Raw genomic sequence first — 23,358 nt, forward strand, 5'->3', positions numbered from 1 at the left:
GTAAGAAAAGGTCAACTGGCAAATTTAACAATGCGTGATCGGAGGTTTACAGTTAAAAAAGTTATGAAAAATACACATTTGAGCGCTGAAACAGTTTCTGCAGAATTGAATGAAACATTTTGCTTTTAAAATTCACATAAAATTGTTTGCCAAGTTCTCTGATTAGCTGGATTAAAGGGGACCTTTTCCCGCAGAAATTTTCTTGTTCGTGCGAAAAACAGTAAGCTTGCGCTTTTTGTCGTAAAATCAATCATAAATAAGCTCAAAACGTTTGGAACAACGTCTTACTTATAGATGAAAATATATTTAATACTTTGGGTTCAATTGTTGTAGAATTGTTAGTAGAAGAAAAAACGAGGAATTTAATCTTAAGAACTTAGCTGGATCAGTTAATCAGGACGGTGAAAGTTTTCTTGTGTGAGGGTGCATATCAGCATCAGGACTTGGAAATTTGGAATTTTTTGATGAAATAATGAATTATGCTGTTCATTTAAATATTTCAAAAAACAATTTTGAACTATTAGCCCAAAATTTGGCAATCGGAAACAACTTTTTTTTTTTTTTTTAATCAAAATAACGATAAGAAGTACACGTTTGCGTTTGGTGCCTCAAAAATTGTCCTCAAACTTAAAAATATCTCCTCATTCGCTAGATTTAAACTTAATGGAACATATTTGGAGATATTTAGCGGCTAGATTACGAAAATACACCATTGAAACGAAAAGCGAACTAGAAACAGTAAGACTCGAAGTGCGGCTGAACACTTATTCAGAAATTGCATAAAAAAGAAAGAAAAAACGATGAAATCTATTTTTAGACGTTTAAAAGCTGTTGTTGATACTGCATTATATTCTACTAAATAATAATTTTATAAAAGTTAGATTATTTACTAATTTTTTGACATTTTTTCAAAGTGTACGAAGACTTTTGTGAGATAGAATTTCCGGCACTTTTTGATTTTTGATTTTTAAAAAAATAAGTTCTAATGTTTTACTAAAATTTTTTGTGTAGTTTTGTTAAAAATAGATCACAGATCTTATAATTAAATACCTATTCCGAAATATTAATTCTAACCAATGCATAGGGGCCTATTTCATTGAAAGTCGTAGGTGTACGAACACTTTTGGGAGCCACTGTATATATAACTGGAAAGTTTCTTCAAAAAAACTTTTTTACTTCAGACCAGTACGTTTACAGTTTTCAATACTTCGGAAGGATATAATACTTTGAGGGAAAATGACCGGCTCCGACTCCGAGTCTTTGAGTTCAAAACCATCGACTCCCGTCTGACTTCTCTACTCCAAAATCAGATTGATTCCGATTCCGAAGACCTGGTTTTTACTGTGAAATAATTGTTAATATGATTTGTTTTTATTTTCACTCCAAAGCTTTAATTTATGTATTCTGTTTTTGGAAGCGGCTAATGAAGTGAAATTTGAAGTTCTTCAAGTTTTTATATGAAGTGCTGCATAGACGATTTTTTTTTTCTTTTCTTTTGTCCCCCCCCCCCCTTTTTGATGATGAAAACTATCTGTTTAAGTTAATATTTTTTTTAAATACGTATATTTTTTAAAGTATATTTATTCAGTTTTTAATTTATTTTTTGGCAGCGGGGGGGGGGGGGGGGGAAATAAACGATTTTGTTTTCATAATGTTTTTTTTTCAATAAACTCATTATGTTTTAACTCTTTTTTTTTTTTTTTGCAAGTGATTAAAGATTTTTTTTTTAAACGAAAAATAATATATTACTGCTTTGCTTAAAAAATGCTAAAACTTTATTTGTTCGTTTATTTATTCTTTACGTATCTTTTTCTTTAGATGAGCGAGGCATATTTTGTTTCTAGAAATCGCTCAATTTTGCAGTTTTAGCTAATCTAGAGAATATTGTTTCTGTAGAAAGTAGATGTTGTTATATGGGAAAGTAGGCTCGTTTGACTGTGGACGGAATTTCTTGTTGTAATTTATTTGCAATCAAAAGTACAACTTTCTTGGAATAGCTTTTCGAGATATTTTTTCGGATTAAGAGGCTAGTAAAATCGAGGTTCCTGAAGGCATGCTTTTATGACATGCATTTTAAAGAGCTGTATTTAAAAAAAAATATTATTATCGATTTCTGTGGTAATAGTTTTCATGGCATAATGTATTTAATGACTTCTCTGAATGTTGTTAATAAAAATGGTTGTAAAATCATTTTATGACTATCAAATGATCGTATATTATTCAAACTTTATTTTTTTTCTTAAAGTTACGATAAAAAGATTGACGAATTAGTAAATTAAGCAATTTTTTACAGGTTAAGTGATTTAAAGAGTCAGTAAAAAAAAACAATAAAGGACAAGCATTAGATTTTTTAGCCTAAAAGTTTTTAATTTTCGTTCAAATAATGAAAACCGTTTTACTGCTTTGAACTCTATTGTTTTTCTCTATTGTTTTGACTAAGTGAAACGGTATTAAAACTATGGCACGAAAATATATTTTGCTCACACATCTAACTCCGAACTTTTGTCTTAGGAAGACAAAGTTAGAAAGATGGAACTTCCTCGGTTACCTTTAGAAATATTGGAACGCAATTATTAAAAAAAGAAAAAAAAAAAAAAAAAACACACACACACACACACACACACAATAACTTACAAAAAGCTTTGAACTCAAATTTTAAATACTATAACATTTTAAATGCAAGGAAAAGAATTTTTCATGAATTTCATACATTAACACTGTATATAAAGTACTGCAACCTTAAAAATGCATACAAGTTTGTAATTTAATATTCAATTTATTAGCTAATAGATTAAATTATTTTCTATTCAAAATTTCATGTTAACTTTTGGGTACCACGGAAAAATCATTTTACAATACTAATGTAGAAATGAATCGCAGAAAATATAGTTCGTATGTTGAATGAAATTTATATTTTATAAATCAAAAATGCAAATTAACGTATAAGAGAATTAAGGTTTTGAAATATAAAACTTAACATAAAGTGAAATAATCCAACGTATATTTTTATGGTAAAAAGGTTTAGGCTTTTATGAATGTTGTTTCAAAAAAGTAAACAAAGAAAACAAACTACGTTTTGTGAGGGAACACATTTATCTTTAAATAATCAAGAGTATAAATAAACATACATATATACAAAAATAAACATCACTATCTAATAGCAAATCTCATTACTAAAAGGATTATAATGAGGATTATCTGTCAACAAATCACTGCTGTGTGTTATTTGTTCTCTATTTATTAGTGAGTGAAAAAATATTTTTAAAAATTGAAATATTTGCACGTTGATGATGCAAAAGTTGTATTACGTTTAATTAAGACAAAACTGAAGTTGCAGTTAAAAATATTGCCTCACCTGCGGTCGCTTTTCTTTCATCATTCAAAAAGAGCTATTACATTTCCTAATGATTAGTAGTATTACTACTTTTATTGAGGCATTTTTTGCATCAAGTAGTAGAAGTGTTCATCCAAACACCATAAAAGCATAATATAGGTAGTCAAAACCGCAGCACAAAACAACATATTTCTTCTAAAACTCTTACATAATGAGCCGTTTATTCATCTTAGATGGGTATTTTTTGGCATACAATTCTCACTCGAAGATTTATCAATTATCACCTTGAAGCTATCTTTCAGTCTTTACTAAGAATTATTGTTGGTAGACGATGAAAACAGTCTTAAGTATTGCAACTATGTATTGCTTGAAAACATTTGTTGGAACCCCTGCACAAAAAACGACGTATTTCCTTTAAAACTCTTACGTATGTACAGTTGATTCGTCTTAGATGGTTATTTTATGGCATATGATCCTCATTCGAAGATTTATGAACTATCGCTTTGAAGCTATCTTTCAGTCTTACTAAGAATAGTTGGTGGACGATAATAAACAGATTTAAGTATTACAACTATGTATTATGTAAAAACACTTGTTGGCTCCCCTGCACAAAACGACGTATCTCATTTTAAACTCTTACATATGTGCAATTGATTCGTCTTAGATGGTTATTTTATGGCATATAATCCTCATTCGAAGATTTATCAACTATCACCTTGAAGCTATCTTCCAGTCTTTATTAAGAATTGTTTTGGCACCCTATTTTAAAAGTATTCCTATAGTATGTGAGTAAAAGACCTAGGACAATGTTCTTAGATCTATGGCTGCATAGACATGTCGGTGACCGTGTGACCGACATTATATCAGGAATCTCCAAACGGTGGCGGCTGTTAGTGTCTTGCTTGACTAGGAGCTTGCCTTCGATTTGAGTGTGACTTCGTGCTCTCTTCTAATGAACCTTTTTTGTAGAGGCGTAATCAACAGGTGCAATGGATGGACAAAACATACCATCAGGGTGACACAGTTGAATATATTAACCTGAAATGGATTAAAGTAATGAAAATTAACAATTGAAAAAAATAAAGGTTGTCTTTCAATGAAAAGTAAACACCTAATTTATTTCAATAAAATTCAGCAGAAAATTAATTGAAGCGTTCAACAACATTATTAATAATAATTAATTTTTTTTTATTCTGGTAGTTCTTTTAATATCTTATGTCTTGTAGTGTTTATAATAGCTCTCAAATTTGTGAACGATAAATTTTAAGGGGTACTTTTTCGTTATAGGTACGTCAAGACGCATTTTTAATCTTTGAGATTAACTTTAATTAGCTGCGTTTCCCGGCTTTGCCCAATATAAGGCCCCTATATACACGAGTCGACGCATCAGCTTAAGATTAGCCTTCTTGGATCGGAGCGCGTGTTTGAATGGTTGTCTTTGCTGGCGAGTTATCGCGTTTGGTGATTGTTCACTGTGAGCAATTATCAGCGGCACGTGAATTGTTATTAAATTAAATATTACATATTTTCGTTAAATTTGGCAAAATCTGAAACTTTGATGTAACAACCCTAGCAGCGCAACAATAAAAAAATCCGATCCAAAATGGCTAAACTTAAGCTGATGCACCGGCCTATCTACACTGCTTAACAATTGCTAAGGAACAAGTGATTTATGCAAATTTGTACCTCAACCACCTGGCCAATGGAAATAAACTCAAGTTCAGATGGCGTGGTAGATCAAGACTCGTTATCTGTATAAAAGACAGTGCATACACGCTCAAAATTCGTATGTAAATTCACGCTGTTTGGTTTTTAACAAAAATAGTGCTATATGTTAAAAAAGGTTTTTCTCTGAAATTCTGTTTGGTTCTTGAAATACTTAAGAGTAAAATGTAAGCAAGACATCATTTGAGTATCTACGATCGTGGACGAGCGGTTGGACGACTGGAAGCAGGTCAAAGTGTCACCACTGTGACTGCTGTAATGGGTGTATCAAAAAGTGCCATCTCCCGATTAAAGACGGCCGCTGAAGGTGGAAATGTTTTGCAAAAGCATGCCGGGGGTTGTGGTAGGAGCACCACACCTTCAGAGGATCGCTATGTAGTCCTCGTGGCAAAAAGGGACAGAAATTTCACTCTTGGACAGATAGCTGCAAATCTAACAACCGTTACTGGTACGCATGTTTCTGCAAGAACCATCTCACGACGAGCAAATAATGTCGGTTTGTATGCAAGGAAGCCCGTACGTTGCATCCAAGTTCAACCACGCCATCGTCGAGAGAGATTACGCTGGTCTAAGGAACATGTTGATGGGATCATCAAAATTGGTCTAGAGTGATGTTCTCTGACGAATCTCGTTTTAGTATGACAAGCAATTCTGGTCACCAACTACTGTGGAGAGAGCGTGGAACACGTTATGCACAAAAACTTGTTTGCGAACGTAATCGGTACGGTCCAGGCGTCGTGGTATGGGCAGGCATCATGCACAATGGCAGAACACAGTTTCACATTTTTGAATAAGAAAGCAATACGTCGCGAATGTATTGCAGAGATGTTATGCTGGACCATGTTCGTCTTTTTAGGGGGCTTTCGGTCCAGATTTTCTCTTTACGGACGACGATACACGGCCACGCTGGAACATTGAAGTGTCAGACACACTGCAAAGTGAATACATTCTCTGTATGCAGTGGCCTGCTTACTTTCCCGACTTAATTCCCATTGAACTTGCCTGTGAGGCTCTTGGCAGACGTGTTGTGCGAAGAACCGTCCCTCCCAGAATAGTACAAGAACTCAAATCCGCATTGAGAGAGGAGTGGGGAAAACATCCCCCAAGCACTCCTCAATAATTAGTGGGGAGTATGGAAAACAGATGTAAATTGTGCATCAGTGTCCCTGGTAATCATACATCATATTAAGGTACTCATGTCTCCATCATTCTGACCTAGATCATTTTTTGGTGTTGTATGAAAATCATCTAAGTAGGATTATGTTTTTATTTTTAAGTTTTTACTTCATTAATGCAGTAATATCTGTATTATTTTGTACTTATAATAAAGGCACATCCTCCCTACTAACTATATATTTCGTTCTGTTTCCTTACTCATTATCTATTCTTAACTATTCCAAAAAATGTAATTGTTCCTTAGCAATTGTCAAGCAGTGTATATAGCGGCTCTAGCCCGATTCACATTGAAAATAAAAATTGTGTCAAGTGACTTATATTCAACAATCAGGCAAAATAAATAAATAACTAAAAAAAAACATCATGCAAAACTTTCCTCCGAAACAATGACAACAGATGTTAAAATACTTATAAGAACTTGAATCGAGAAAGATGGATTTAAAAAGAGCATTCATGGAAACACGAAATAAAATAAGTTCAAAGAATTAAAATGCAAAAGAAAATGGTTAACAATTTGAATGTAAATGAGATTTTTTGAACGTGATTTAAAAAGGCTTGTAACTTTTTTTCCTTTCGAGATAGAAGCTAATCTGTGGAGATCTGGATAGTTCTGGATGGATCTGGAGTAAAAAATATCGCTTTTTCCAATGGTGTCAAAAAGAAAACTGAGGGCAATTCCTTCACTTTTTATTGATAGATATAATGAAGAAAGTAGTGCCTATAAATTTCAGCTAAACCTAAAAAATTCGAGTTAAAAACGCAAATACCTCCAGCCGTAATTAAGTTAGAGCATTGAAACAAATTGCATAGAACGCGGAAAATTCTACCCTTTGCAACGATATATAATATTAATATGGTGCAAGTAATTTTTGGCTTCCATATTTGGAAATTTATGTAAAAATTGGACCTAAATTGGGAAAAAAAAAGAACCACTGATCGATTTTTTTTTTCGAACCGGCCTGCAAATCTTTCCGGTGCTGAAAGAAAGATACTGTGAAAATTTCTTTAGAAATCGGCCGGGTAGTTCTCGAGTTTTGCGCGTTCACACATAGACTAATAATAAGAATAGACCGAGCTATGGCAACCCTTTCGCTGCTCATAAACCAAACCATGTGACTGGTGGATGTCCAAGCAACAGCGGGCGTTGATCGTAGCAGACGATCAACGCCCGCGAGAAATAAAATAAATAGAATTGATGGAACACGGAAGAAGGATGTTTTATGGAGTCCGATTTGTAAATTTGTTATTCAAAGTTGTAAATATTTTGTTAATATAGTGAGTTTTTCGTTTAGATAGTATTGTGCATTTTCTTTAGTCAATTTCAATAACTCTCTAAGCAAGTAAAGATGCAAGCGCCCAAATAGAATCCGCAAACGGTAAGATTTTTACCTACAATTTCAATTTAAGATTCCGATTAGTACATTTTTGCGTTAACGCAAAACGTTTACGCCATTACGTTCACGCCAACGCTGACATAGCAGTTCCAAATGAAATAAAAGTTACTGAAAACTGTGATCAAAAACTAATTACTAATGTCAAAATAATGCATAACTAAAAGAAAAACAGTTCAATCTCTGCACCTGGAAAAAATTATAATGAAAACACATTACGTCTTAAAATACATGTCGAGTGCCAAACTATAGATAATCCTGCCATCTAGCAACCATGCTGCCAAAGTTTTCGCCAAGCCTCCCACTAGTCACATGATGTATCCCTGAACCAATTTTTTCATCTGCAAGTCTGGGAAAGCTCGGTCTACTCTTATTATTAGTCTACGCGTTCACACAAACAGACGCTTTTTGGAGACTTCATTATAGAAATTTCATTTGTTGCCGCAATGTTTGGTCAAAGTTACGTTAAAGCTACTTATTTAGCGATACCACACAATTTTTCGTCTATTTAATGAACTTGTGAACAAAACAAGCCTTAAAACAAAAGGAAGTTCCATGAAAATAAAATTCACCAAATAATTAAATTAAGTCATTAAAACGAAAATAATCCGTTAAATAAAAAATAAAAAAGCTATGAAATAACGTGAAAATTTCGGTTAGAACAATTTGCTCAATCAACTTTAAATGCTCAATAAATATGCAGCATAATCAGCGAAGTAAACGTGTCAAGTCATAATTAAACATTTAAAGTTCCATTAAAATGAAGAAAACGAAGCGTTAGAAAAAGAAGAGCAAACATGCCAACGACTTATTATTATTTTTTTTTTTAATTTTCGTCCAGGTAAAAAGTTGCCAAGACAAATGACGTACCTACAACGGGAAAGTACCCTTCAAGGAATAGGTATTTGGACAACAGTCAATGGATACAAATCATTTCTGCTTTTATTTGTTGATTGAGGCTGTCAATAAGTTCAGCCGTTCAACGGTATATCATCTCAATAGTTTGTAGAGTGTACAAAAAATAAATGGTTTTGAAAATAATAAAAGAAAAATGACTTTATGCGAAAAAAAATGGGAGGGGGAATTTGTTCAGATTGTGAAATTTCACCTCCTTAATTATATCTCCACTTTGGTCCGATTTTTTGCTTCTAACTGCCTTCTATTAAAGAAGGCTGTGGTTCATCCAGAAAGTTTTTTGCTGACACCTGACATGTTTCAGGCTCCTTCAGAGCCTAAATTAAGTCGAATTAGAAGTCTGTAACAAACTCTTTCTTTGGATATGGTACCAATCTCAGATCTGATGTTATTCCCTTTGATTGAGCAATCTTATTTAGTCCTAAGTGGTCTTCTAATAAGAAGAGTATCTGAGATCTTGCTCAACCTAATGGGGGAGGATTAAGATCAAAACCCAAATGGTAAAACATTTCCCTCCAAAATATTTTTGTGTCTGAGACATGTTAGGCGATACGTCAGCCAGAAATATCCTGGATTTTTCTGGTACATAACATAGTAACATAGTCTATAACTACACCAAATCTGGGATGAATGCCCTATCTAGTGAGAATTAGGATTTCATTCGAAAACACTTTTACTTATCAGAAGTATCAGAAGTCTGAGACACATCACGTGACACGTCAAAAAGAAACATCTTGGATATTTCATGGCCTGTAAAAATATCAAATCTGGGATGGGTGACCTATCCAATGAGGATTAGGATCAAGATACAGACATTTCCATCAAAATAAATAAATAAATAAAGAATAAATAAATGTGCTCCTGAGACGTGTTAGGCGCAACGTCAGCCAGAAACATCTTGGATAGTCCCTGGCCTATAATAGTTACACGAAAAAAATACGTTACATGATTTAAAAAAAAAAAAAAAAAAAAAAAAAAAAAAAAAAAAGACGTCAATAAAGCACGATTTAGTAAAAACTAGTGCGTACGCGTATTTTGGAGTAAAAAGATATCTCCTTCTAAATGGAGGAAAGTTTTGTTCTTCTGACACTTCGTAGTAATCTAATTGAAGCCATATTCCATCAAATTTGTGTTTTAATAGTAATGTTTTTTTCGCTTATTGTTTGTATACAAGAAAAGTATTCTTTACATCTCATAAGTAGCATTACTAATTACAAATAAAAATGTACAATGCTGAGATCAAAACAAAAAGCATAACCTGTAAGAGCATTCCGTCTGTTTTATAAAACAACAAATTTTGGAATTACCATCTTTTTTTGGGGGGAGGGGGGACGAAATGTGAGAACATTTCAAATGAAGCAATCAGAAGCAAAGGGATCTTAGTGGAAATTTTCAAGTTTTGAGTAAAACGCGTTTAAAGTTGCGTGGCTCGGTAGGCTTTCATTGAAATTGTTTTCTAAATCATGCTGTATAACAGAACCTATCAGGGCTACTTGTACTATTTCTAATCCCAAGAAAGAAGAGATGGTCATATACCGTTTGTACTTGTTATCTCTAAATGTTTAATTTTGCCACTTACATCCATTTGCTTCTCATTGCCTCAAATGTGAAACTAAAAAGGTTGTTACCTCTAGGACACCTTCTGCTGACTTAGATTCCCACACATAGAGCGGAAATTGCAGTAAAGAACCTACAGCAGCAGTGGTACTCATGATTCCCAACAGCCTGTTGAAATGACTTGCAGGAAACCTGTTGAGAAAAACAAAATGCATAGTTATTATCGTATTTGCGAATCAAAGACACGATGTGTCATTATGATGAGACTAGCGATCTTTGTTGTCTGTAAATTTCTGCATTATTCTTTTTCTGCCTCATTTCGCAACTAACAATGTGTACGAATTTTCTCAGACCACACTCTTAGTGAAAAAAACAGATTACTGAATCTATCACCAGAATGGAAGTTGGATAAGTCTAGAACCATACGTGAATATACGCCTTAGCCTCCCCTTTTCTGTGAAAAGCCAGCCATGTGGTTTTCGTAATTGCTAAATTCTATCCGGAGCTGGACATCTGTTGTGGTTATAAAAATTCTCTGTTTGGTGCGAGGTGATGTTTCTGACCCAATACATTTTTCAACCACCCTGTCATCACAGCTTACAATCTCAGACAGCAGAGAGTAGTCGCTTAACAATACCAACTAGATGGGCAGAAAACATATCTAAATGAACGTAAATATAAAATAAGACAATAAATTTGTTTTAAGAGGCATGGGGGAAAATAATGTATTCTATAATTTATATTTTGAATTTTTTTATGTATTTTTAAATTCTTTTTTTCATTTTTCAGTTAAAATCTTTAAAATATGAAACCTTCTGTTAGCGAGTAGAAGAAAGCAAAAAGTAGGCTGAAACTTAAGAGTGTTTCACAGATATTTTAAAATATGTTTCATAGATTTAATGTGTTTCACAGATATATTGAAAAAATATCACTGGATTCAATATAAGCTTTGATTTAGCATAACACATTTAAACCCAAAATTGTAAAGAAAAAACTTCAGGTACATACTAACCGAATCCTTAGATAAGCGGTGGCAACTGCGACGTGGAACGACCGTAGAATGGTTGTAAAAAATATAGAAATATACACTGAAACATCATTTTCAAAAAACTTGCATAACTGGACAATGGCCTGAGCTGCAGTGGTAAACAACATCGGCCAGAAGCCTGACCGCAACATGATCAGCTTTCTTTTATCATAGTCAGGCTCTAAATTCAAGAATAAATTACAACTAAATTTTTATACATAATTTGCAATGTATTTTAACATACAGAATAAGAAATAACATTACACAGTTTAGTAACACAAAATTGCAAATTACTGCATACGCATGTTTCAGGGTTACAAGGAAGCTGTTTTTTAATGCAAAGTAACTGAACTTATGGAAAAAAAGACCATCTCAAAAAGCATTTTCTTCTTAATACAGTTTGGCTTTTTAGTTTTTTGGCTTTTGTGGGATGTCTTTTCAGCCATAAACTCACTTGTTCAGCATTGGAAAAATGGTTCCTTGTAACCCCGAAACTCGTGTATGCAGAAATCTGCAATTTTGTGCAATTAAACGTTGCTATTTCTTACTTTACTTTTCAAGCACAAATGTTCAACTTTATACGACAGAACGTCAAAAATTCGAATTAGTTGGAACCGTGAGCATGTCGGATTTTCAAATTGTTCGGATTTTCGAAAATAACCAAGAAAACACCCTTTAGGAAAATGTACATGAAATGATTTAGCTATACAATGTGTACGTTCATAACATGCAATACAGTATAAACCGCTACAGTATTCAGTTACTTTTTTTTTTAAATGTAACAAAAATTAACTGTCCTTGTTTTACTGAAAATAAAGGCATATACTGCGTTTATTCTGAGGAACTGCTAAATAGAAAGTAAACTAAGAAAATTAAATGAATTTCAGAAAAATACCCTGACGTCACACAAGCAAAGTTGAAATAGTGCAAAACTGCCCATCATATTTCTCATTGAGAAACTGATATCTACTATCGCTCCTTCTGGGATGAACTTCCATTTGTAACTAAAAAATTCTCACTGTGGAACTTTATTTTCGCGTATTCCAATCTCCCATGTGGTGAAATCCGGGTTATTTTCATAGCAAATATAATACTCCACTTCTATTACTTAGTTCCATTTCTTAAAGCATTGTATGTAATTATTTATTTCAGGCAATGTATTGGTTCCTCAGTGATTTTCGGAATTATGGGAGTTTGTTCGAATTTTCGGGGTTTCGAATTTTTGATTTTCTACTGTACATGATAAGCCGTTGATTTCATAATTTGAAAGGTTTTTGTAGTGATTGTAAAAGCATGAATTGATTTACCTTGAGCTGCTGAATTCAGAGTTCTGTCCATTACTATACCCGCAATGGGTGCCAAAATTAATGATGAAACTTGACATAGTCCATAAATCTGTGTGTACCTACTTACTATACAAAAAATAAATCAGATTATTTCAGTACGTTATTTATGTCTTGTTTCATTTATCAAACTTTTAAATAGAAAAATCTACACAAAACAAGAAATAAAATGAAGCCCCTATTTTACATCCCCAAATCTACATTTTCCCCGCATTTCACGTTTTTTTAAACATCAAATCCCAGTTTTCCGTATACTGATAATGTTAATTTATCCCGGATAAAAATTTTGTTATTTGTGAATTTCCCGCATTTTACGTTTTCCCTTGAAAATTTAAAAAAAAGAGAGAGAGAGAGAGAAAAAAGATAAACGCGGTCTGAAGTAAGCAATATGTTTCCTTTTGTGCTTTTTGAAAGCTAATCCACGCTGTTGAAAGTTAATCTATGAAAACAGAAATGCTACTGCTCCAATCATAGCCGACCTTAGATCTTTTCGTATGCTAATGAATATGAACAAGAAGATCCTGAAGCACAGCCCCAGTATTGCATTAAAGAGAGCTTAAAAAAATTTTCTTCCTCATAAAGACCAAAAAAAAAAAAGGTGAAGTATTTCAGTCCTGGAAGATGCTGCATTCATTTTGAACTCGTGAACCAAAAAAGCAATCCACTATTTTAGACTACGTTTAACCTAAATGCCCAAATTCGCAACTAAATGTGCTAAAAAGATCTAAAATGGTTTGTATAATAATGTTCTTTCGTAAAATATTAATATTATACCTTTTATAAGAGTCATCTTTACTACATTATTTTTGAGCAATCACGAATTGCTTATTGTTTTCATTGTCCTTTGAATGACGTTCCTATGACTTTATTTTCCCCCGTCTTCCTCTGCATCACCACCGTCGACCGGCCCCTCTCGAAGCTGCTCCTCCAGCGAAAACCGTCTCCAGATTGCGTCTATATATCCTACACACACACACGCGTGCGCATGATGCGAACATACACACATGCATACCTACACTACCTACACACATGAATGCCAGACACTGTAGCATACATATACACACACGCCTACATACACACACACACGTGCGAATGCCTACACACACACGTGCGAACGCCTACACACACGCGCGCGCAAATACACACACACAATCGCGCGTGTACATACATACGCATACGCCTACACAAAGACACACACGCTCGTGATTGCGAAAAACATATAATTTGAATTCAAAATGCTAAAAATGTAATTTTTTTTTTTTTTTTTTTTTCTGTTTGATTTTTGCTTTCTATGTATTTTCCGTGTTTTGTGTTTTTTTTTTTAACCCAGACCTTCGAGAAACGCAAAATCAGCGTTTCACTGTACTTACAAAGGTGTTCGTCTCTTTGCAACTGCTGCGTTACAGTACCAAATAATATAGAAGAATTTTCACGTACGTTAAGATCCTCTGCCTCTATTTTATGCCAATGTCCTTAAAATGTATGAAATTCTGCAATACTTAAAAGGTTCTGCCGCTGTATAGAAACTTATGAGGAACCCTAAAAGGGCCGTCAGTTATTTCAACTTCTCTTTTCGAAAGTTAATTATCTAATTTATTTCGAGCTCGAAAATATTCTTTAGTTGTTCTGACATCACTATCCAAAGAACGGTCAGATTTAGAGATCATTGCCGTAATATATAGGGCATTCCATTTCATAAAAGTTCTATTTGTTGCATGAAAAACTTATTATTAACACTTGAAATGTCCTAATTTATTTCAACTTATGTTTCCAAAAGTCAGTTTACTAATAATATAAGATATCAATACAAATTTCTTCCCCCATAACAAAACACATTTTTTGTTCGTAATTATGATTAAAGAAATATTTTTCTGCCGAGTTGGTGGCGGCTGCCGTAGGCGGCTAATCTAGCCACTGTGGTTGCTCTTATCCATATAAAGGCTATTATGACATCATCCCCTAGATGGTTACTTCTGGCTGCGCTACTGCCTAAGACTGTGTTAAAAATCGTCCAATTACCCCAAGAACTACGAAAGGTGCACACGTAGAAGCGTATTTAAAGTTGCAAAAACGATTTCAGGTAATGATCAAAATTTTTCTTGAAAAAGTGTATTTAAATCTGAAGTAGGGGAAGGTGGGGCAAAGTGAAATGACGGGGCAAAGTGAAAAGGTGAAATTCTTACTCTGCGTTTAGCGCCACCTATCTGGTAATATTTTAACAATGTAGTTGCATATGTAGTCTATTTCAGTCAGGAATAAAATATCGCCGAATATTAAAGCATATGATAATACAGGCAATTTTCAAAAATGGATACTCTAATTGTAATAATGTTGAAAGTCAAAAATTATTTTTTAAATTATAAAATAATAAAGTTCTTGTTATTAACACTCTAAGTATTAATTTAGACTTTGTAATATGCAGTGTAATATTTATTTAGTTAATATTAAACTTATTTGTGTTTTAAATATTTAGTCGAGTATATGCGGGGCAAAGTGGATGTGGCAAAGTGAAACAGCTTTTTCATTTACTCACTCACTCAATTGCTAAAATACTTACGTGTTCATGCACTAATTAATTCATTTACATTCCTTCATTTAGTAATTCACTTATTTATTCATTCATTCTCTTATTTTCTTATTCATTCATTCTTTCACTCATTCATTCATTTTTCTTCATACATTAATTAATTAATTAAATTATTCATTTATTGTTTCCTTTTCTTTTCATTTATTCATTCTTTCCTTTATTTTCTAATTTATTTTATAAAAAAATAGCTTTAATAATCGAATAGAAAATATTTCATTAGAAAAACATATCATTTTTCACTTTGCCCCATGAAAAAAAAAAGTCCCAAAGAAATTTTCCACTCTTCCTTGAAGGCTCAAAACTGCTACCAAAAATTAAAAATAATGTTTCAATGAAATCTTAAATGTAAAATACAATGTTCTTTCCTTTTGTACTGTAATTTTCAAAATAAATTTCCAATTTGTTCCATTTGAAAAAGCTCACTCATCTTAGCCATTTCACTTTGCCCCACATTCCCCCACTTATTTTTTTTTAATGAAATTTTTTTATCAGTGCAAGATTTTACAAGCATCCTGTACAACACTCCGACCAAATTTCAAGACATTTCTCTCAAAATGTATTAAAAAAATTGCACATTCCGCTAAAGTACTAAATAAATGACATTTTCGCAAATGAAAGGAATATATATTGTTACACGTTCGATGCAACTTCACACTTCCTTTGAATGACGGCACAGTTCTTGAGGAAACACGGGAGATTTATTTACAACTATGTACAAGAAATATCGTTAACAACTGCTAAATTCACCATAGCAATTAGGCAAATATCAATTAACACCATATACACAACGATGGCACACGTAATTACATTCAAATACGCAAAAAACACAGCGAAATGCCTCACAATAAACAGAGCAACGCTCAGACGAATCTCAGACAACTAAAAGCATAACTAAAACTTTCTCACGCGCGGAGGCTATTTATAAATCCTAGAGAAGTTTCGACAAAATTCGAAATGCTTTTCGTATTTTCTTTTTATTCCATTCACAAATATAATCTGGGGACCATATACTTCAGTCGAATGTTAGGGGGTTGTATGTACATTACAAGAAACTATTTACAAGTTACGTTACTAAGATAATTTTAGATGAAAAATAATGGAATGAACGCCAAATTTAGGTAGATTACAACAAATTAATCATGAGAATAATTACTATTTACAGAATTTGTAACAATATTTATGAATAAGCAAAGACGTACTTCTAATAATAGTTTTTACGTTAACACCCACCTGTATGTACGTCGGAACTTATTCGCTCCATCCATAAGTGCAGTGATCCAGAATAATTGAGTGTTGCCAACAGGAGCCAGGAAAACCAATACTGGTGCAAGGAAAATGAGAATGACGTCAGAGCTACTCGGAAAGGAAGCTGGTCTTCAACTGGAACTACTGCGGACGATTCTTTTTCGACGATGTTCTGCACGACTGAATGCAACGATAAAATTCATTCACGAGTTTAATTAGTAAGAAACGTTGGGCAGCAATATTGGATGAGAAGGATGCTAGAATCTTAGCTGGTTAATGAATAGAGAAGGAAAAAGCTTTAAGCACTCTAAAGCGGATGCAGGATAAGCCGTGTAGTTGCAGGCTGACAAACAAACAAACATGCGAAAGTAATACAAGCATATCGCTAAAATGGTATGAACCTTAGAGTAGGGATTAGTAAATGTAGGGGAACTAGTCCAATCATTGGCTAAACAAAAGCTTGGGCAAAGAGCTCAAGTCACGTGACTCAAAAACGACGAATGCTTGACACGATTTGCGTGAAACTAGCAAAGGAGGCCTGATTTCTTCCAATGATTTGCTTTAAAATGTATCACGTGCCTCGGGGTCTTTCCTTCACGAATGAAAGTTTTCACTCCCCCATTTATTCCCTTCCCAATGGTATGAACTATGGAACGTGAAGACCCTTTTTAAATTGTGGCAGATTACTTTAGGTCTTCTTGAACAAAAATGCAGTGTTAAATGAGCGCAAACTCGAAAAGAGAAACATTTGATGGCATATAATAAGGGGAAATTTAAATTCAAACTGTGCACTTCATTTCGTTTAAGTAGAACGGAGGATAGTACTTATATTTACCTTTTTTAGTTTAAGGTTTTTTAGTAAATAATGGGAAGTGGCAGAATAATTACAAATACAAATGGAGAGGTCGCGAAATTCAATCAATGGCTAAATTTATTAGCATATACTTTTATACGTTTGATCGCATAGAAGAAAGACAAATTTAATTCAAAATTTATATTTCGTTTCTTCTAAGTACAATGGAGAGATAATTCATATATTCACTCTTTTAATTTAAGCTTTGTAGTAAAAATAGAAAGTGGTTGATTAATTATAACTACAAATAGATAAGTTGCAAGATTCAATTTACGACTTGTAAAAGAAAGAAAAATGAATTTCATAGTTCTCTTTAAGAAACATAATTTTATTGAGACATAGTAATAAAAAGTAACCCTGAAAAACTGAGAGAAAAAAAAATATGTAAAACAACAAAAATGTGTTTTTCTAATGTTAGTTTTCTTTGTTTGTTTTAAAAAAAATTAGCATATACTTTATATAATTTGCATCAAAAAACGAAGAGAAAATTTATACACATATGCAGAAATATTAATACTATTTATTCAGTTAAAAGTCGTGGAAACAAAATCAACATTGTGGCATAACAAGTCGATTTTTTTTAAAATTTTGATCCAAATCCAAAATTCGTGCTATTGAAACTATAGGTTTGAAATTTAGTGAATAAGCTGGGGAAAAAAATCAAAATTTTGCTGTAGTTAACACCAGCTTATTTTGTCTCAATTGGTATGTACTGTAAAGAAACACATTTTGACATTTCATCCGAAGAAATACCTTCTCTATTGCTTCTATTTGAAGTTGAGCAAACTGGATGTGTTTCTCTAAGCATTTCATCTCTCTCATTTTACAACTAAACTTTTTCTGGGATAAAACTCGGGCTAAAAGAAAAACTTCATGGTGTCCTTCATTACGCAAACAACTTCCGTTGCATGTTAAAATTAAAGTTTCATTTTTTGCTAAATATTCATCAAAAATAAACATTTCATTGACAAAAAAGAAAGATGAATTTTCGAAGTAAACTCACACAAGAAAACACGCGACGCTTTTTTTTTTTTTTAATGATTGGAAGAAAATCCTCCCTGCATTCTGCATTGTAATGTGTACTTTCACATTGAGTGTTTCTGTGAACTTAAGATTAAATGCTTGTGAATAAAGTCATTCTTACTCATAGTAAAAGTATGATAAGTTTAACCCATTAAAATTTATATACAAATTAATTTTTGAAGATTTCAAAAATATTTTGGGCTTAGTACGGACATTTTTTGAATACCGTATTTGGGGCTATACAATGTCAGAACTATGAAGAATAGTAAAACTGAACATTTTATAAATTTGTCACTTTTTTTTTAAGTGGGAAAAAAGGAATAAGAGAAAATATTTTGATTTCAGAAAAACATTTAAAAATGAATTTGTGGTTGGAAAACATGTCAAAGAATTGCCTCTACTTGAACAGAATCACAAATGAAAATAAATAGAGAAATAAATTTGTTCACTATTAAAACTTATGAATGTCTTTTAAAAACAACTTATGGTTTTTATGTGCCAGAAAAATTAGGTTAAACGTTTTTGAAAAATCTTTAACATGGCGCAGAAAACAAATTAGCATAAATTACAAGTAAAACCTTCAATATAACTATAATTCGAAAAGTTTTTTTTTTTTTTTTTTTAACAAACAGCTGAGCTGAGCCCGAATTTTTTTAACTTTGAGATAAACTTTATATACTGGTAACTATTAACCCTATTTTGCAAATTATTGTAACTAAAATATCATTTTCTTCAATTCTACATTTGCTTTTTCTCCAATACGGAAAAAGTATTTCATGGGGTAAATTTAACATCTCACAGTATGCGTTCATGTTTCAATCAATAGATGGCAGCACTACAATTCTCGTTAATATCATAGTTATTTTTTTGCATGAGAGGATACTTTTGAATCTATCCATAATACATGTTTTCTCAGTGCGGAGGAGGGGGGGGGGGATGAAAAATTGCATGATTATTGCCAAACAAAATTTTTAACTTTCTTAAGTTTTAATGAGCTGCAAAATCGGTCAATTTTTTCCGCACACAACCACAACTTTATTATTTTCAGAAAATACTGAAAATAGATGTGTGGAAAACAGTCTTCTCTCATTGATTCAATGGCTAAAAAGTGAGTCAAAAATCATTAGTTTTCATCACAAAGCTACAAAAAAGTTAGGGGAGCAAACAAAAAAGTGCAGAAACCAATGCAAATTGTAAGGATATAAAATGGAGAATACACGTGTAGCAAAATACAATGCAGCCAAAAGATGCAAAAATAATTTGTATGAGAATTTTAAGTCCTTTAAACGGTAAAAAAGGGCAATGACGAAATACGCCTCATTTGGAAATGATATAGGATGATTAATAAGTCGTTTTCACACCTGTGTTGTGTTGTGTGAATGCGAAGACGTTAAGTTGAAGAAAGTTTTCCACAATACGGGTACATGAGGTCTGACATTATGATGTCTAACAAAAAGGAATCACCTATTACAGCAGCGTGTGATATGACATGAGGCTCAGAGTCTCGTCTGTTCTAACCACTTAACTACCTTGCCTGTAATGTGGTCTTTCTCGAACGAAAATGTGGTTCTTTCGACTGCTATTTTTTCGCTAAACCCAAAACACGTCTGATATCACTTTGTAAACTGAATCGGGCCTCGTCAGTGAGCAGCAGTTGTCTCCAACGACTTTGATTCAAAGCTCAATTTCGTCACCGAAGGGTTCTGGGTTAGATGCCAGCCGGTCAAAGATGCTTCGTGTTTTATTAATGGTGACTATGGCACTAGTAGGGTTTCCATTCCCGCGCCGAATTCAGTCCTACGTGATTTCGGGATTCGAGAGAGCAAATCCCGCGGGATCCCGGGATCCCGCGAGAATGAATTGATTTTTCTAAAAGTTAAACTTCAGTGTCAAATAGAAAAATTTGTGCTTTTTAGGAATGGTAACTTTTGTTACTTGAATTAATAGTTTTCTCGAATTGTATTTGTAGCATACTGCAAAGTCACATACCAATTAGTTACTATCGTATGGTATTCGAAATTGCGCCCTCCACTTCGTATGGGATGGGAAGGGATTTTTGCTCAAAAAATAATGTGATTAGTGAAAACGCCCGCTATATGGTTCCACTGCAGTTGGTTTTACAGAGTTTAAATAATTGTGGACATTTAGCAAAGCATCCCCATAAAGTTCCTGACGTTCTAAAATAGATTTTTCTTTTCTTATGGGAGTCATGCTTGGCTTTTGCACAAGAACTTCAAATTTCGACAAAAACGATATCTATTATAAATGTACACTATTTTTATTGTGTTTTTAAAGGGTAAATCCATCTTTCATCCTATGAGACAAAAAGTTTCTCCTGCTCTTCTTGCTGAAATACGAGGAAGGTGATTCAAACTTCAAATGATGCTTGTGAAAATATTCGTTTTATGAGCGGAAAAAGTTTGAAAATGCTTTCATGGAAAATTTTTACGGGACTGGAAATATTGCGGGATTTCGCTCTCAATCCCGCGGGATTAATCCCGCTAAATATAATGCGGAAACCCGCGGGATTCGGGATTGGAAACCCTATGTGGCACGTTCAATATGTCGTGGTAACTAAATCCTCCAAGTGAATCGATAACTCTGGGGGGGTGCTGGACCAGAGATTGCTCGGCTTCTGTTCCAGATAAAAGACACAGTTGTCTTCTGGGCCCCTTCCAACCGGTTAAACTACAAAAAGTGGCAGGCACGGGGTAACGTGGAATATAATATGTTAACAGAAAACAGACCGTTGGTCTACGTGCATACATACATACATATCTGATGAAGCCTATTTCGGATGACGTGCGATCATCTGTTGAAACTGTCTTTGCAGCTGAGTAGCATGATTGTTCTGTCTTGACAAGCTGATAAAGGGATTTAACGATAGTCATTTGCTGTGATAACAAGTGCACGATCTCGTTCTGATTCATGTATCATATTTCCAGTTTCTTAGAATCGACTACAGTCTTGCAAAGCTGCTGAAAGGATTTAGCGATCTTCCTTTGCTGTGATAATAAGTGGACGATCTTGTTCTGATTCATGCGTCATATTTCCAGTTTCTTAGAATCGATCACAGTCTTGCAAAGCTGCTGAAAGGATTTTGCGATCGTCCTTTGCTGTGATAACAAGTGGACGATCTTGTTCTAATTATGTCTCGTTTTTCCAGTTTCTTGGAATCGATTACAGTTTCGTGAAGCTGCTAAAAGGATTTATTAATCGTCATTTGCTGTGATAACGAGTGGACGATCTTGTTCTGATTCATGCCTCACATTTAAAGTTTCTTTTAATTGACTAGTCTTGTAATGGCAATTCTTGTCCCTCTAACATTGTCTGCTGCACTTCTTCATGTTTGCCCTGATTCCTGTCTTCCAATAATCCGCCGCAGGTCATGGATTCAGGTACATCACGTTGTCCTGGCATTTTCGGGTTACATTTTTTCTAAACAAAAGCTGAACGGTTGAATTGCACCACTCAGATCAATACCACACAACTAGAATCTCCAGTGTTGTTTTGCTCAGATTGTAAAAAAAGATGCTTCAGCGAAATCGATATTTCTACTCTTATTACTTCTTCCGCTTTTTGACGTCAGAAACGTTGATTTCCAAGTCAAGTTTTATTTTTAAGTTTTCTGCCGCGCTTTAAAGCATGAAAGTTCATTGAACATTAGATTTCGGAAAATTATTTTGCACAGTTTTGTTAAAATCAAGTGCCCTTCTCATTTTTTCGAGCATTGTAGTTAGTCAAATTTGAAATTTGTGCGGCCTTCATCTCTACTTTCTTCAAAAATATTTCCTTTTAAAACTTACTTGAATTTGATGCTAAATTATATAACTTTCAAAAACAACTGGAAATTTTCATTCTTGTTTTCGCAAATCTACTGCTCTCTTTTGACTGTTTGATTGATTAAAACCGATAACGCAGAAATAAAGAAAGGAGTTAGAATTGCATTTTTCCATTTATTTCTTTTTATTTCATATAATTTATGAGAAAATTAAGTAGGGGATCCGGGGCGATGATTATTTTTCAAAAGAGCAGGAAGGGAAAGGGCCTTTATGTATTGGAGAGGAGGGGGAGTGTCTGCACGGGAAAAGTTACGCTTGATTAGTTTTGAAAGAAGTTATTTTTCTAGGTTCATGGATGTGACAAATTAAAATAAGAAATACAAATTACCTTTCATTTGAGGAATTGGTTCTAAACCTTCTATGACTTTCTTAGCTGAAAATGGAGACCCTAAAAAGATAATTAAAGATTCAACTCAAAAGTTTTAGTTGTTTTAAAGTTGTATCAATGGTGTTCAAAAAACATAAAAAAAAAAAAAAAAAAACTTTTTTAAAAATATTTCCAGTAGTAGTATTGAAGTCAGTTTCTTTTTTACAAAAAATATTTTCATTTCATTCTTTTTAGAACAAATATAGTCAATCAAAGATGTGGAACCTACACTATATGACCAAAAATATTGGGACACTTTCAAAAATTCAGATTTTTACGGATTTTTCGAGAAATAAAAGACAAAGTGCCCTGTAATTTTTTTCACATAAAATGTATACTCCAGCTGTCATTTTTCAATAAAAATTAAGTCAACTATTCATTTAGAGGACCAGCAACAAATTGAGAAAACAAAAAAGGTTTTTGATGATCTTTCATTGTAAATAGCTAGGAATAAGCTATAAATTTCAGAAAAAAGTTTACATACTATCTGGAATTTATTTTTATATTTTCGGGAAAGTATCCCTCATATCCACGGAAATATAAGCATTTCTTTCAAAAATACAATTTTTTTTCAAAGGTTTTCGGCTCATATAACGCAGAGTTTTCCATCAAACGTTGCAAAACTTTCAGAATGTTTGACAGCATATTAGACAAATATAACAATATAATTTGAAGCAAAAATATTGAAAATTCAATGAAATACGAACGTTAAAGCAATGAATTTTTCACTGTTCATGCGCGAAAGATAGCAATTGGTAACTTTCATAATCCAAAGCTCAGATAGATCCTGCAACTCATAAGAAAATTCCACCTCAATATATTTAAACTTTAAAAAGCTATCAGCCATCTTATGAGCCAAATTTCTATAATTCTTGGATAGGCGTCGAATGGTAAGGGGTCGTTCGCAACCTGGCAACAATTTCCTCTTATCATAGCAGAGTGATTCATGATAAGAACGGATTATTGGCGAACG

The 23,358-nt window shown here is 33.3% G+C and overlaps 1 protein-coding gene across 1 annotated transcript; it reads right to left on the reverse strand.

Moving 5' to 3' along the window:
- Positions 1-3,946: 3,946 nt before the first annotated feature.
- LOC129232502 (equilibrative nucleobase transporter 1-like) lies at positions 3,947-22,402 on the reverse strand. The gene is made up of 6 exons (XM_054866648.1): positions 22,347-22,402; positions 16,286-16,480; positions 12,433-12,537; positions 11,111-11,306; positions 10,170-10,290; positions 3,947-4,372 (listed from the first exon to the last, which is right to left on the reverse strand). The coding sequence occupies exons 1-6, from the start codon at positions 22,351-22,353 to the stop codon at positions 4,241-4,243; spliced, it is 756 nt and encodes a 251-aa protein (XP_054722623.1). The 5' UTR covers positions 22,354-22,402; the 3' UTR covers positions 3,947-4,240.
- Between the last annotated feature and the right edge of the window lie 956 nt (positions 22,403-23,358).

Source organism: Uloborus diversus, unplaced genomic scaffold (assembly GCF_026930045.1).
Source record: "Uloborus diversus isolate 005 unplaced genomic scaffold, Udiv.v.3.1 scaffold_1215, whole genome shotgun sequence".
NCBI classification, from domain to species: domain Eukaryota; kingdom Metazoa; phylum Arthropoda; class Arachnida; order Araneae; family Uloboridae; genus Uloborus; species Uloborus diversus.

Excerpts from the sequence above, each read along its gene's own strand:
- LOC129232502 (XM_054866648.1), bottom strand. Across the intron at positions 12,538-16,285 it reads AAGTTCCGACGTACATACAG|TAAGTAGGTACACACAGATT; the intron begins GTGGGTGTTAAC and ends TTTTTTGTATAG. Across the intron at positions 11,307-12,432 it reads TCTGAATTCAGCAGCTCAAG|AGCCTGACTATGATAAAAGA; the intron begins GTAAATCAATTC and ends TCTTGAATTTAG.